Source organism: Protomyctophum bolini, assembly GCF_963924005.1.
Source record: "Protomyctophum bolini genome assembly, chromosome: 10".
Taxonomy (NCBI): domain Eukaryota; kingdom Metazoa; phylum Chordata; class Actinopteri; order Myctophiformes; family Myctophidae; genus Protomyctophum; species Protomyctophum bolini.
In genome coordinates, this window is record NC_137871.1 from 30,399,620 (window position 1) to 30,415,225 (window position 15,606).

Here is a 15,606-nt window from a genome sequence, read left to right on the forward strand (position 1 = left end):
CAAAATAATTTAAAAAAGTGTTGTGCAACTGTGTGCCGTGCGCGCGTGTGCGTGTGCGAGGGGTGCGGTAACAGAGGCCAGAGGAGTAGGGATTGGGGGAGCTTTGAAATGAATTAGGAAGTCAACATTGTCAGCCCTCTCTAATTTAAGAACAGTTAAAGGGCAAGACAGGATTTTCTTTTCAAAGAATGTTGGATCCTTTTTGGAATCCCAAGTATGCAGATGGATGATGTGGTCGATGTCTTCCTTTGTGCGGATGTGCGTTGACGTGTGTGTGCCTGCCTTGTGCGTGATGGGTGAAATAAGGTCTGTGATTTGCACCTGTGTGTAATGTGTATATGTATGTTTACAATGAAATGCACCTGTCTGTCAGTATTAATTATAACCTCCGTGCTGCTGCTGCAGCTTGTCTCTGATGCCTTGTGGATGGTGCAATGTGCATGTACCGGTATGTGCTATTTGGATGGAACGTGTGTGGGAGGCTCTTCAAAGAACACATACTGTATACTGTAAGGCTTGTGAAGTTTCAAAGGACTGCCTCGTCAGTGCTAACTTAATCTGTTACATTTTCCACATAATGGTAATATATAATTTACCAGTCCGCAATTAGAAAAATTGTTTACACAAGTTGTTATTCTTAGATAGGGCACATGGGTTCAGGTTATCGTTATTGTCCTTTTTCAAACATAGACAAATATAGCCTACAGTGGAACAAATTAGATTTTCTCCTACAGCACGGTTCAACATGAAAGGCAAGACATGGTTATACAAGCGTGAAATGATACACGGGCCAGTCTAAAAGAAACACACACTGCGCAACAGAGTGACTGTGCGGACGAGGACGGCATTGTAATCCCTAGCAGCAGCAGTACTATAGATATGTAAGTGTAGGCTGATACACGTGGGTATGAACAACAGCAAAGTCTTAAAAAGAGATCGCTGTGCTGGGCAGATTGGCTAAATGTAAGTGTCACAGATTGCAACAAAATTTGTTGCAATCTGTGACACTTACATTTAGCCATTTAGACTGTAGTCCTACACATTTTATGCTGCTATAATTTAATTATAGCAGCATAAAATGTGTAGGACTACAGTGTAGTGACGGAATTGTTTACTTGTAAAATGTAGATTGAAGAATTTGCCCAGGTTTAGCATAATGTATAAGCCAATAATAAGTCTCAGGTCTCATGGTCGTTAAGTTAAGTTGGTGCAGCTTCCATGAAGTCATTTTCATTCTTGGTATTGAGAAACAGCCTTATTGAATATTCATTAATGACTTTGTCGGTCATGTGGATCCATCATAATAAGATGGATCCATTATCCATCATAATGTGTTCATAATATGATGGATCCATTATCCATCATAATACGATGGATCCATTATCCATCATAATGTGTTCATAATATGATGGATCCATCATCCATCATAATACGATGGATCCATTATCCATCATAATGTGTTCATAATATGATGGATCCATCATCCATCATAATACGATGGATCCATTATCCATCATAATACGATGGATCCATTATCCATCATAATGTGTTCATAATATGATGGATCCATCATCCATCATAATACGATGGATCCATTATCCATCATAATGTGTTCATAATATGATGGATCCATCATCCATCATAATACGATGGATCCATTATCCATCATAATGTGTTCATAATATGATGGATCCATCATCCATCATAATACGATGGATCCATTATCCATCATAATGTGTTCATAATATGATGGATCCATCATCCATCATAATACGATGGATCCATTATCCATCATAATACGATGGATCCATTATCCATCATAATGTGTTCTTGGAGACTCTCCTGTGTGTACAGTATGTCTCTATCCCCCAACAACTCTGTATGACGTCTAGCCATGTTGTTCTGTGCTCTTATATATATATGTGTCTTGCTAGCCTGCATGAGCCTGTCGATGATGAGTGCTTCAGCAAGACTTGCTGTATATGGCTCTCTAAGTATGTGCTCTTTATGCTTCTTGGCTGCTGCCTGGCCGGCCTCATGCTATGGTCCGCCCTATTCAATGTTCCTTTCTCTTCTCTCCTATCCTTCTGTACTGTGGTTGCATCAGCTGGTAATTGCAAGTCTGGCATTGTCTCGAGTAAATAAATTCTACAATGTAGGATTCCAGAGAGAGACAGTGTGACAGACAATTATAGCCTAAATCATTCTTGCTAGGGTGCTAGTGGAACCAAAGATATGAATCTGGTCATCTGTAAAAGCACAATCAGCCTGCCTATAGTACCCATGGTCTAGAGTTGCATAATTATGGCTATACATCTCTGTTGTAAGGCTACAAGATATAAGAGGAGCGTACCTATGTTCCCCAGGTTCTATGTTCCCCAAAATCCCCACATACTCCCGCAATAAAGGTTCTATGTTCCCGCTTACCCAAAAAAGGTTCTATGTTCCACACTCAACTAAAAAAGGTTCTAAGACCCAAGTTGCTCGATCATGACATTGACATTGTCATTAATCTTACCCAAATGATTCGGTCTGTCGTCTGTAACAGTCACAGACCCATGCATGCCACTAACTCGGGGCTATATGTGTGAGCATGTTCGCGTCCAAATTGCTATTTGTTAGTTCAGTGCCCCAAATTAAATTATTTTCACACACATTCAGCGTGGCTGTAAGCCCACGTCACTTGTCGGTATAGGTAGACACTAGACACTGTGTGCGGGTAGAATTAATTTAATGGCTTAGCTGTCGAAAAGGCATTCCAACTGGCAAATGGGAAATCTCAAGTTAACTTTGGCCGTGTGGTCTATGACGGACTGCAACGCTTCGTAGCTCTGTTTCATCCCAGCGCTGCCCTGTGTGTAAATGTGTGGTCCCTTTCTGTCCCTGTGTGTAAATGTGTGGTCCCTTTCTGTCCCTGTGTGTAAATGTGTGGTCCCTTTCTGCCCCTGTGTGTAAATGTGTGGTCCCTTTCTGTCCCTGTGTGTAAATGTGTGGTCCCTTTCTGTCCCTGTGTGTAAATGTGTGGTCCCTTTCTGTCCCTGCGCTGCTCTGTCATGGCATGTCTCTTCCTGTCCTGTCCTACTGCGTGTGCATGCTGTCCTTGGCTCTGCTGTAGTGTTGATTTTGACACCAAATTTGGTTTCAGTTTTAGTCAAAGTCTTTTTAATACATTTTCATTTAGTTTTAGGAGGAGACAACTAATGACTATAAAACTTCAAATGAAAAACAACAGTGCAGGTTACCTGGGCTCTGCTGCTCCGTGCCGCTGCCTGCTGCTGCTGGCGGCCGTGACGTTGCTCATGGCTCAATGTGCCGTTGTTGTCTCTCCCGTTTGCTATGAGGGAACTCAGGGATGAAGACCAGTACGTCCTGCGTCACGCCCTGGACCAGGACTCGCCGTGCGGACAGCACCGTCTGCTGCTGGCCCACCTGGAGCTCCAGGACCAGGACCAGCTGCAGTGCACCCTGGCCCGCCTGGAGAACGAGAACCGGTCAGTGGTTACGTTACTTAGTGGTTCTCACAACCTGTGAGTCAGGAGTCAGTCGGGGGGGTCTTTTGCTGTCCCAGATGAGATGACAGCAAAAGACCGTTTCTGCATCAAAAGTAATCAAAAAAAACTATACCATAACACCCGGCCAAACTGGCCGAATTGGCAACAAATATATATATATATAAGAAATAGGCGAAAATTATGAAAAGAGACGATCTACAAGTTCACAACCGCATCGCAACGCGAGGCATTGTGAGCTTGTAGATATGCTATATTCATAATAGTCAAGCAAAATGTATAATACCTTAACTCTTACTTTTCCAAATGCTTGTTAGGGTGTGGGGGGTATGATTATTTATTATTAGGGTGTGGGGGGTTAAAGTATGATTATTTTGGGGGGCCTGAAAAGGTTGAGAACCAATGGTTTAGTGTAGAAGATGAAGTGTGTATGACTGCATGGAATCTGTGTCGGCAACTGTGTTGGGCTGTGGGGGGGGGCATTGATCAAATATCTGCTGCTTCGTTCTTGATCTAATATCTGCTTTGTTGTTCTTGTTGTTGAGGAATGAAGGCTGTGGGAGGTGGAGGAGATAACCGTGTGTCTGTGTGTGTGTGTGTGCGTTCTTGTGTGTGCGTGCGTGTGGAGCCTCTACTACCTCCCTGTGCGCTCCCTTCGCAATGCCAATCAACGACCACCTGCTGCTAGGCATAAACACTTTCACTGCTGATGAAAGAAAACAATAATTTCTTCATGTGAAAACACACATAGAGTGCCTGTTGATGAACCTGCATCACCAGCCCACAGAAATACCATTTATTTAGACTTCACATGTGTTATTATTTATGTCACTGATTCAAGATGTATTAGTGTGCTAAAAGGATGGAAGGTTTTTAGACGACCTCATTTTAGATGTAGTGCTCAAATGTTTAGGTATAGTTGTCCTCACTCGAGGTCAATAAATGTTTTCCTATTCACTTAATTTGATACCAGAGGCAATCTTCATTATGGTATGAGTCATATGCACATACATCTCTCTTGTCTTCGGAGGGCCTCTGTCCAGAAAACAAACGTGGGCACACACGCACACACACACGCACGCATGCAATCACGCACCCACCCTATGCCTCTCTGAAACCTTGACCCATTTCCCCCCCTGGAGTATGACGCCACAGTGTGCTCTAAGGCTCTTATTCATCACTAGTTGTAGCACTAGTTTATTTACTGTGACTCTGAAGCGCATGGCGTTTGAACGCTACCCCACTGTATTGTTATCTAGAGAAACCAAATAGCTTTGATCCTTTAGACTGGGTGTTTGGATTTGCCGCTGATGCAGTACAGCTCCCATTCACTCCAAAGCCCTGCAACATTCGGCATCTGACAAAAGGCATTGATTTTAAGATATTCTAGGGACAAAAGCACACAAAGCAACACAACAGTCCCGGTAATGCGCCTCAGGCTCTGTGTCTTTAACATAATGGCAGTTTGTATACGAGACATTTATAGAATTGTGTATGCACCATTATGCAGATTCAAGGCCTGCAGTCAGGCCTGAGAGAGAAGGAATAGCCTGACTCCACTTATTACATTCTGAACAAAGATAACTGTTGTGTGTGCATTAATGTGACGGCAGCATAATAGCATTGCTTTATGTAATAAATGATGAACACCATCTCAGGCAATCGCTATAGAGATGCTACATTTCCAGCGTGTGCTAAATTGACTGCTTGCGTTAATATCAACACACATCTCCCTCCAGTCGTGTGTGTGTGTGTGTGTGAGGGGGTTGTATACGTATACTGTGTATGTATATGTTTATGCATGTGAACATGTGTCCGTGCAATTTACACATTTGACATTTAAATGAACACTCAGGATTTTACACACGTGCGTGAGTGTGCGTGTTCGTGCATTGCACATCGCACACACATGTGCTTGTTCCACTGAGACATGCCACTGACTCTGTCTGACCGTCTCCTCTCTGCCACTCCATACACGCACGCACACACACACACACAGGGTGCTGCAGGGGGAGTACCGGCGTCTCAAGTGGAAGCACGAGGAGGCGGCGGCGGTTCCCATGCTGACGGAGGCCGGCGAGGGGGGGGGCCCCGGCTCGCCCACGCAGGACGAGCAGCAGGACGAGGAGCTCCTGGCCGAGGCGCGCGTCCTCCGCCAGCACAAGACACGCCTGGAGACCCGCATGCAGATCCTGGAGGACCACAACAAGCAGCTGGAGTCGCAGCTGCGTAGGCTCAGGGAGCTACTGCTACAGGTATAATAATAATAATAATGAATTGCATTTTTATGGCGCTTTTCTATGCACTACGTGTCTACTCAAAGTGCTTACAATGGTTCATTCATTCATACATTGGGAGGTGAAGCGGCGAACAGTCGACGCCAGCGGCCTCACTTCCCACATTCACACACCGACCAACTCATTGGAGGCAGGTCGGGTTTAGTGTCTTGCCCAAGGACACTTTGACATGTGGACAGGAGGAGCCAGGATTTGAACTGCCGACCCATGGATCATTGGACGACCTGCTCTACCTCCTGAGCCACAGCCGCCCGTATAGTTGAATGCATGGGGTCCCCCCCCCCCCTCTAAAACAAAGCAAATTGAACCTCTCTAGATAAGATAAGAGATAAGTACTTTATTGTCATAGTTTTTACACAAAAGCAACGCCACTACGTATGCCTCCACAGGCATAACCAACAATAAATAAAACCCCAAAAGAAAGAAACCCCACAGATAAATAATAATATACCCAAAGTGCAATGTGCCGTGTGCCACTGTGCCATGTGCAAAGTCCAGTTCTTGTAGCCATTTAGGAAGGGTGGGGGTAATGAGTGGCTGGGGCATCGTTTAGCAGCCTGACAGCCTGTGGATAGAGGCTGGTCCTGGTCTGCTGGTCCTGGACCTAATGGACCGCTACCTCCTGCCAGAGGGTATTTTTTTAATTATTTCAATTTTTTTACCCCACGATTTTGCAACCCATTTTTTCACCCAGTGTCAATTATCTAATCATGTAATCCTGGGTGCTACACTTCCTCTGCCAACCTGGGGGGGGGGGGGGGGGCAGCGGACCGACTTCATGCTCCCTTCTATGCATGAGGAGTCCAAGCTGCTTCTTTTCACCTGACCGGGGAGAGTTTCCCCGGCCAAACGTAGCGTATGGAAGGAACATGTTATTCTGACCAGTTCCTTTCCCCTCCATCAGTTGCCCTGGCTGGCCAGGGGGAGGTAGTTTAGAGACCAGGATTACTGCAGGTTTTTCGTGTGGTTACCTACCCTAAGGGATACGGGGAGAACATGCGAACTCCATACAGAAAGGCCCTTTTGCCCCGCCTCGGGTATGGGCACGGAGGAGAGAACACACCCCCAGTGCCCACAGCGTCCCCAGCGGGAATCGAACCCAGGACCTTCTAGCTGTGAGGCGACTGCACTACCAATTGTGCCACTGTGCCCCTCCAGAGGGCAGTTTTAAAAGATGCTGTGCACTGTGCAGGCCAGGGTGCAACTGGTCCTGGAGGATGTTACTCGTGCGTCGCAGGCAGCGGGAGGTAAAGACAGTGGAGATCTCCGGGAGACTAATCCCGATGATCCTCCCTGCAGCCTTAACCACTCTGTGGAGGGCCTCCTTCTCTTCTCTTCTCTTCTCTTCTCTTATATGAAAGCCCAAAACCCAATTGCATAATGTGGTACTCGATCAGTCCAAGACTGTGTAGTTTGGTATGAAGCTTGTTAGGCAGGATAGTATTGAAGTCCATCGAGCACTCAGATAATGCCTGGAATTGGTTAGAACGGTACAGCCCATAAGCCGGAAGAATAGGAGTGTTGTGATTTAGTAGTATAGACCCCATAATGGTTGTAATGGAACAGAGCTGCAGAGAGAATGTCACAGGCCAGGAACATAAGCATTGCAAACAAAGTGCTGGTGTTCTAGATGTTTGCGCAGGATGAGGATTGTATTGAGACCAGCTCAGACCTACAGCTAGTGGATGTGTTTGATGGGCAATGTTGTTCTAAGTATAAGGAAAATGAAGTGAAAGCGATAAGGTAAATGTTACTTACTAAAGGTGAGCTACCTTTGTTGGCAGAAACTACAGACGTGAGGTCTGTGAGTGGGTGGAGGTGTAACTATCTACTGCTCGACAGGGGATCCAGTAATAGAATTTATTCAGGGCTGCCAACTTTTCACAAAACCATCAATCGAGATTTCATGGCATAGGTGCCACAAAACAATTTTGTGGCCTGTTCAGGGTCGCCATCAGACTTTAATTTGTATTCATTTTTGTACTTGAAGAAAAGATGCATTACCATTTACAGCAATTTCCCAGTTCACAACTTCACAGAAGAATAAACTAGAAAAGTGTGCACCCCAGGCCAGGTTCGCTACCCAATTTAGTGAGAAGTGATACCCATCTAGATTCTATTCAGAAGGTCCCTGGTTCAAATCCACCTTTTGGGACATTTTTACTCCATATCTAAATGCAAATGTAATTAGTTGTCACAAATATCTTGCATGCTTCTACATCAGTGCTTTCTAATCAAAAGGTTCTTGGTTCAAAACCAAGGATGAGTTTGTTTTTAGTTTTTTCTCATTGTATTGTATTGGTAATACAGAACTTGAATAGCAGAGACTGTGGCCCCGTCCCAAATTGCATACTAACATAGTACTTTTTAGTATGTCTGAAAACGTAGTATGTGAAATTCAGGCAGTTTCGTAGTAATTCAACAATGGGCAAAGGTAAATTAACAAAGGTTTATGAGTGAGTTGTGCTTGTAGAAAACAGTAGTAAAGACATTGTGGCATCTTTGGGCTGGTGAAGACCACAAATGCCAGGGCCGTTTTTCTGTGCCAGTCTGTAACTGTAAGAAGTGACTGCTGTGCACTGAGTGAAGGCTGTGGACTGAGTGAGCGTTTATATAGGGACACGCCCGGACTGTCATCGTTAGTGCAAGTGGTGATGACTGATGACATACAATGGGGAGTGAACTGTCCACCAGAGGCTGCCACTGGACTCTCAACACAGAGTTTACTAAATGGAACCAAATAATGGACCCATAATATTGTCCATGTGTACACTTTCAGAGTTATGGTAGTAATTGAAATTTCACCACTGGTGTAAAGTAACGGGTGGATGATGATGGATGCAAACCAAAAGACAAACAAGCCTGCAGTGCAGGCCCTTGTGGTCCAAGACACATTTCTCCTTAAAGAAACCTTGACGCCAAAATGTCAGAGGGGAGAATGAGAGACTCTGAATGAAAATACTAAAAATGTATTTTCTCTTCATAAAGAGCTGGAGAGACAGGGACACTACTTAACACTATTGCAATGATTACCATCCAAATATGGTGCTTTAACCTTTAACAAAACATTTTGTTTTAACTAAAAAACCTACTTTTAAACCAACAAACACATTTAATACATATATGGGCCATTCTACCGAATTGGTTCAAATTCAGAGTTCATTTACTGTAAGTCATTCATTTCATGAATTTAAATTGAGGGTTTGGTTGGGACAGCCACCCTGCAATAGGAAGTCTTAGTGACATATTATCTCAATTAATGTATTGTGAATAATTAGACCATACAATGACATTCATTGTGGGACTGCAATTTGAACCAGTTCGGTAGAATGGCCCATATATACTGTAGGCAGGCGTAACAGAGAGGGAGAAAGCACAGCAGCATGGAGTACGGGCATACGTTTTGCTATACTTACTAAATTACCAGTTGGCCTTAAGGGCCTTTCAAACGGGAAGCGAGGAACGCAGGCGTTGTTGCCTGGATCAACACAGGTCTCCTCCAGGTCTGCTCAAGAGGGGCGCAACAGTATGTGGCAAAAACGCGTGGTCTCATTTTAAATGAATTATAGGCTCGTTATATCGCTTCACGTTTGAAAGGCCCTTTATGCCGATATATTTAAGCTCTTTTCCTCCTCAGGTACACCAACCTTACTAGCAATATGGTAATGCAATTTATTAAGTCCCACCTGTGGGCCCTGCAGGCCACCGCTTGCTGGCTGCCTGCCTCTCCATGGTGTCTCACCCAATACGGATAGAGAGAGAGAGAGACAGAGGTGTTATATTATTACATTTATGTATTATTTATATTATATTATTATATTAGAGAACTATGAAATCACAACAGCTTGTAGATCTGCCATTTTTTATGGGTTTTTTTTATACCGCAATGGAAATTATTCCTAGGACCCTATTGTGTTATCCTCAGACTGCTGTAAGCCTGTGGTTTTATTGCATTACTAATAAATCAAATCAATCCTAATAATTGAATAGTGTGTGTGAGAGGCAGGTACAGTACCGTGCCACAGTACCAACGTGGTTCACTTCATTCAATCAGTTATATGCATTGCACGCTATTCAGTTAAAGACTAGAGCCACATACAAACATGGAAAAACATTGATGGATTTGAACCAAGAATATTCTGTTAACAAAGCACTGACTTTTGTGTGTGTGTGCGTGCGTGCGTGCGTGGGGGGGTTGGCAGTTCTTCCTTGGCCTACTGAGAGTGTGTGTGCAAGGTTTCACAGCAGCCAACTTTGAAAGCCAATCGGAATGGAATAATGAGACATTTACAATTCGATACTGTATGTCTTGATTACATGAATACTACAGATATATTTGTACCGAATTGCATGTGTCTAAATGTTAGCCTGGTAAACCATATGCCATACTATACAATGTATTTGTATAGTATGGCATATCAAAAAGCTGTTTGTTGCTTTGTCACGTGACTCCTGAGATCATTAATATGTACCTAATTTTTTTAAATGTTTTTCTGCTACACTCAGTGACATGTGTCTATTTGTGGCACACCATATACATGTTTGGCACATTCATCCAGAGATAATCGGACAGCTATTTGTGTGAGTAGTAGCAAAAGGTATGTTTTGAGAAAAGAAGAAAGGAAAAATTGTGGAAAGTCTAGTTGGATTATACTGTATGGATAGTTCAGAGTTGCATAATTATTCTGGGAATCCAGGAAAAAGACATTTGATTTCACGACCTATCTAATAGTTGGGGTTGATTGCGACCTTAGGTCACATTAACTATGAAAACTTGAATCCCGTCCGTCCGTCCGTCTGTTAGTCACCCATACCTCCATATATGCTAATGGTCACGCCTCGTGACATCACATCTCCATACAGTATGTGGTCACACCTCCATATATGGTCATGCCTGGTGGCATCTCGTGACATCACGTGACATCATGGAGACCCTTAGATTTCCATATCTGCATATATGGAGCCGACCAGAAACTCTACATCTGACCTCAAACCTCAACCTGTTCTGACATTCCATTTGTTGATCCTCCCCAAACCCCCCCGTCCTTCCTGTTCTGACATTCCCTTGGTGGTCTGACCCCCTGTACACTCAATACATGCTCCATATATGGCCAGTACAGAATTTATTCCATATGTTGATCTGACCCCCCCATGCCAAAGCGCCAGCGCTCGCCCAGCAGTCTGCCGTCACCCAGGTGGATGCGTGCACGCCCTAGCCTAGGCTACTTCCTTCCTTGGCCTAAAGGCATGGGAAATGTGGTACTGATTGGTCCTGCACTTTGCGAGAGTGGCCCTAAACAGTGAACACACACACACAGACACACCGACAGGGGAGACAACACAACCATCTTTTGCCTTCGGCCTGGTGGAGATGAAAAAAAGAAAACGTAGTGAGTCTGGAGAGAATTAAAGCAAGGCTTGCAGAGTTTAGATGGTCTGTACAGTAGACCTATAGGTACTGTGTGTGTCACTTTGGGAAATATATGAATAAAATACAACCAAAAAAAAGTAGAAGAGAGAAAGTAACCATTGTGTTGCTTGGTTACTGTAATTTGAAAATGTTAAGTGGTGACAGTGAACTGAAGAAGGGCTAAGGATAATTGCAGACGCAGGTCACTAAGTAGAGGGAGGCGTGAGTTTGAGCAAGTATAATAGCGGTAGTAAAATAGATGAAAGGAGCACGAGAAGAAAGTGATGACTAATGCAAAGATTGAGAGCTCGGCAGAGGAAGAACAATTAAATGAAAAAGTAATTCAAGCTAAACGCTTTGGTTTTCGAGCTGATAGAATCGACGGTGTCAGATTAAATTTTCACTCCATTACTGTGTCCTGTCTGTCTCCAGTTCTTTGTTTCACTGCTTTACGAAATATTCACTCCAACGAATACCCGTACATGTTTTTCTCCCCTCCGTATGAGTGGAGCAAGGCAAGGATCAAAGGAAAGACCAAAGTGAGTTCCTTTCCTCTCAGGATCAAAATTGCTGTGCCTTTTCCTTGGAAAGTATAAATCTGCTTTTGTAGACTCCGGCGATGAATCAGAGTCCCTATCCTGTCCTCAAGAGTCTCCGCAGAGACCTCAGTTTCACCAAAACAGAACTTAAGTTATTTACATCTTGAATATTCACAGTGTTTTCTTTTGGAAACTGCCAGCTGGTGAATCACATTATCTGCCTTCCATTGTGGCTTCAGATCTGCCCCAAGCTATGTCAACATCTCTCCCTGCGCAATCCTTCTGCGTGCAGTGCAACACTTGCCAGTCTCCATCGCCCACTCCCTCTCTCCTTTCCTCCATTTAATAAAAGTGTAAAAAGCAGTATATTAATATTGACGGCTGATTTGTAAAAGCTTTTGGAACAAAATGTCCCCTTTTTTCTTCTTTGTTGAATGTATGGCTTTGTAGGACTGCTTGGCTTTGTGCCCCCTCAACTACCCCATTGATTAAACTCTGAAAGGCGAAAATGGCTGCTATCTGTGTCAGTGTGGTGATGAATACGAGCCGCAATTCTATATTTTTTATGATGAATAATGTTTTATCCCGACAGCCCAAAGATGATTCAGAGGCCAACGGTTCGGAGCCGTCCACCCTGTCCTCTCCCGTATCGGGGGGAGGACACCACGGAGAGGGGGCCAGCAGGGAGACTACAGACACTGAAGCAGCAGGTCAGTGACAAGATGGTGGCCATGCAGGGCCCACAGATGGCCTGCCAGGGGATTGCAACCCCATTCTGGGCGGGAACCCCTTTTTGGTGTTTTAGGCACTATGTTATACTTTAGCTGTGCTTGTAGGTCTGCTATTTTTGAAAAAACATGAAAATGTGGCGCAAATCTTTGAATGTATATTCTTTCAGAGCGAACTCAAATGTTAGCTTCTGGGGGAGGTCCCTGGAACAACATATTTTCTGATGGGCGTCCACAGCCAAATACAGATAATTCTGGGGGTCCTTGACATGAAAGTGGTTGAGCACCACTGACATAGAAACATGGAATTTTCAGAAAACTGAGAACTTAGAAGATTCTTTTTTAGAATCGGCATCAGGTCGAAAAGGGTTAAAAAGTGATACCAATAACTAAGAACTAAATGGGTTAAGTGTTACAGGTCCATACAGAAGAAATGAGAAATACCATCAGAGAGGCTAGACGTGCACCACTCACACCATTCAGAGTTTCAGACGTGAACTAATGCTTCTGCGCTTCTCTGTGTGTGTGTGTGTGTGTGTGTGTGTGTGTGTGTGTGTGTGTGTGTGTGTGTGTGTGTGTGTGTGTGTGTGTGTGTGTGTGTGTGTGTGTGTGTGTGTGTGTGTGTGTGTGTGTGTGTGTGTGTGTGTGTGTGTGTGTGTGTGTGTGTGTGTGTCACAGGAGATGACATGGAGCATGACACAGTGCTGCAGCTTCAGGAGGTGATCGAGCAACTGAGAAACGTGTTCCCTTCAGAGCCAGGTAAGCTTCCATGGATCCCTGCAGTGTTTTTTCAAAAGCTCTATACAACCCTGCAGGCAGAAGTCTCCAGACGGGTGCTACACCAGAATCTTGCACGCAGTACACACTTAACATCAGAAAGAGTGCACATGTTACCAACATGAATCTGTACAGACTCGTACTGACGTCAATATCGGGTAGAGGGCACAAATACACGGGTTCATGTACTTTTTATTTGCATTGCAATCCCCATAGGGGGTGTTACATTCCCTTATATGTCTAGAGGTTATTAAAGGATGCAACAAGGCTGGCAAGTGAACTGTTGTTTATTCACGGTGCTTCAATAAGGTTCATAATACAAGACAGAAGGCATGCAATAAATAATACAATAGTATAAATATATAATATGGTAATATACAGTATATACGCTATCTATAACCTTCTTAGCTAGACAACCTGTATGGACTAATAACGATAGTTTCTGGGTTTCCAACCAAATCAAATATAGGGGCTGAGCCCTCTACTCGAGCTACAAGTTACAAGTTTCAAGTTCATTGTTATTTATATTATATAATAGAAAAAAAACGGCTGTATGGGGCAACCCAGAGAAACAAACAAAAGATGACTTTACCTGATCTAAACAACAGAACCCTCTACCTAAACCTAGCCAACAAAAGGAAAAGGAGGGTTACAAATAATAAGACTATATAAAGTTTATATAGTCTTATTATTTGTAATCTACTGCAGTCTACTGTAGAGAGTTTATATTATAAACTCTCTACTCTAACTTATGCCTAACAAAAGAATGACTGTTACTGATATGTTATATCATGATCAACGTAAGCATAATTACTTGTAACATCAAACAGCGAGACAGACATGACATATAAACACTCAGGGCCTTCCACACCTGTAGAGGCCCTGGTGTATGCTTTTACAAAGGTTTAGCTTCACAGCTCCCCTGGACAATGTGTTCTCAGTATGACTGACTGAGTCACAATGCCAATGAGCTCACATCACAGCTGCGCTTAAGTAGTCTTCCACAGGCTGGCTCTCAGGTCTCACTGTGACGAGGTGGAAGGTGGATAGTTCTCCGCCTCCGAGCTCCACAGCATCAGCCAGACCTGTGACTGAGAACTTCAATCAGCACTCTATACAATGCAACAGCATGTGACTGACAAATAACCGTATTACCATGTATACTATAATATATATATATATAAATACAATCACCGATTATGTAACAGGGGAATTTTAGATCGCCTCATATAAGAACTGTTTGAAAAATAAACATGTCATCCCGGCCGCTTCACTATGAATATGAAGAATCAACGGACTGAGAGAAAACGCTATTGTTACTGTAGCTTAATTAGTTAGATTTTCGCTAGAAACAGACTGTATCATATATGAGTGACTGACTGTCGCAAACGATACAGTCAATAATGCCACGACAGTTTGTTTATTTTTGGACCATATATGCTTATATGAAACGTTATTCTCCATAGAGAAATTACTTCCATGAACCAGGGGAATCGAGGGGACGAGCGAGTGACGTCAGGACTTCGGCGCTCTATGGGTGCTGTGGGAACAACACACATGAACCCATGTAGACCTGACTCTGTGTCACATACACCTCTGTGTCTCATATACGTAGCAACAGCATTTATTTATTTATTTGAATAAGAATTTGAAGGAGTGCAAAGCACAAAGATGTATGGAGAACCAGGATGACTGGAAGCGACGACAGAGGGCTCGTCTGAGGACGACCTATAGACAAATCCACGGAGGCTACCCTGGGCGCAATCACAGCATACAGCTGGCCTTTTTTTCTCTCCTTTATTTACCCAGGGTAGTAGCTGTGCTCATTTTCAGCAACGCCCGGCCTGCACATAGAAACACAGACAGACACACACACCTAAAGCTGACCAGTACAAACAGTCTTATACTGTTGGCCACTAAGCAGCTCCACTGGAGCAGTTGGGGGTTCAGTGCCTTGCTCAAGGGCACTTCAGCTGTGTTGGGTGAGTGATGACCAATCACTAGCTCACTTGAATACGTGGTTGGCTATACAGTATATCCACCACAGTGTACTAGAGATCGAAGATTGAAATTAAGGTATTTTAAAACGTTTACATTGCGTTAAATATATTTAACACATCGAAGCCCCCTCCCATTGGCACCTTAACTACACATCTGACCCTATTATATATTTTTTAATAATATTTTATTGTTTTCACATAAAGATGTGTCATAAATGTATACAAATAAAGTAGAACAAACTAGAAAGGTAAATTAAAAGCACAATACAATAAAAACAAAAAAGAAAGCACATTATCATGGAACTGGGATACACAACAGTTAGATATTATTAAAGATATATATAAT

General features: G+C 43.4%; 1 protein-coding gene across 5 annotated transcripts in view; it reads left to right on the plus strand.

Annotated features, from left to right (window-relative positions):
- Positions 1 to 15,606, plus strand: part of drp2 (dystrophin related protein 2) — a 187,770-nt gene that overhangs the window by 167,066 nt on the left and 5,098 nt on the right. For 4 of the 5 annotated variants that reach the window (XM_080773866.1, XM_080773869.1, XM_080773868.1 and 1 more), the window contains 4 exons: positions 3,351 to 3,491; positions 5,509 to 5,764; positions 12,348 to 12,465; positions 13,162 to 13,242. In XM_080773866.1, coding sequence (XP_080629992.1) covers positions 3,351 to 3,491; positions 5,509 to 5,764; positions 12,348 to 12,465; positions 13,162 to 13,242 — 596 coding nt within the window. Of the gene's footprint in view, positions 1 to 405; positions 510 to 3,350; positions 3,492 to 5,508; positions 5,765 to 12,347; positions 12,466 to 13,161; positions 13,243 to 15,606 lie in introns of those variants that run through there. The other variant, XM_080773870.1, reaches the window with a different exon arrangement.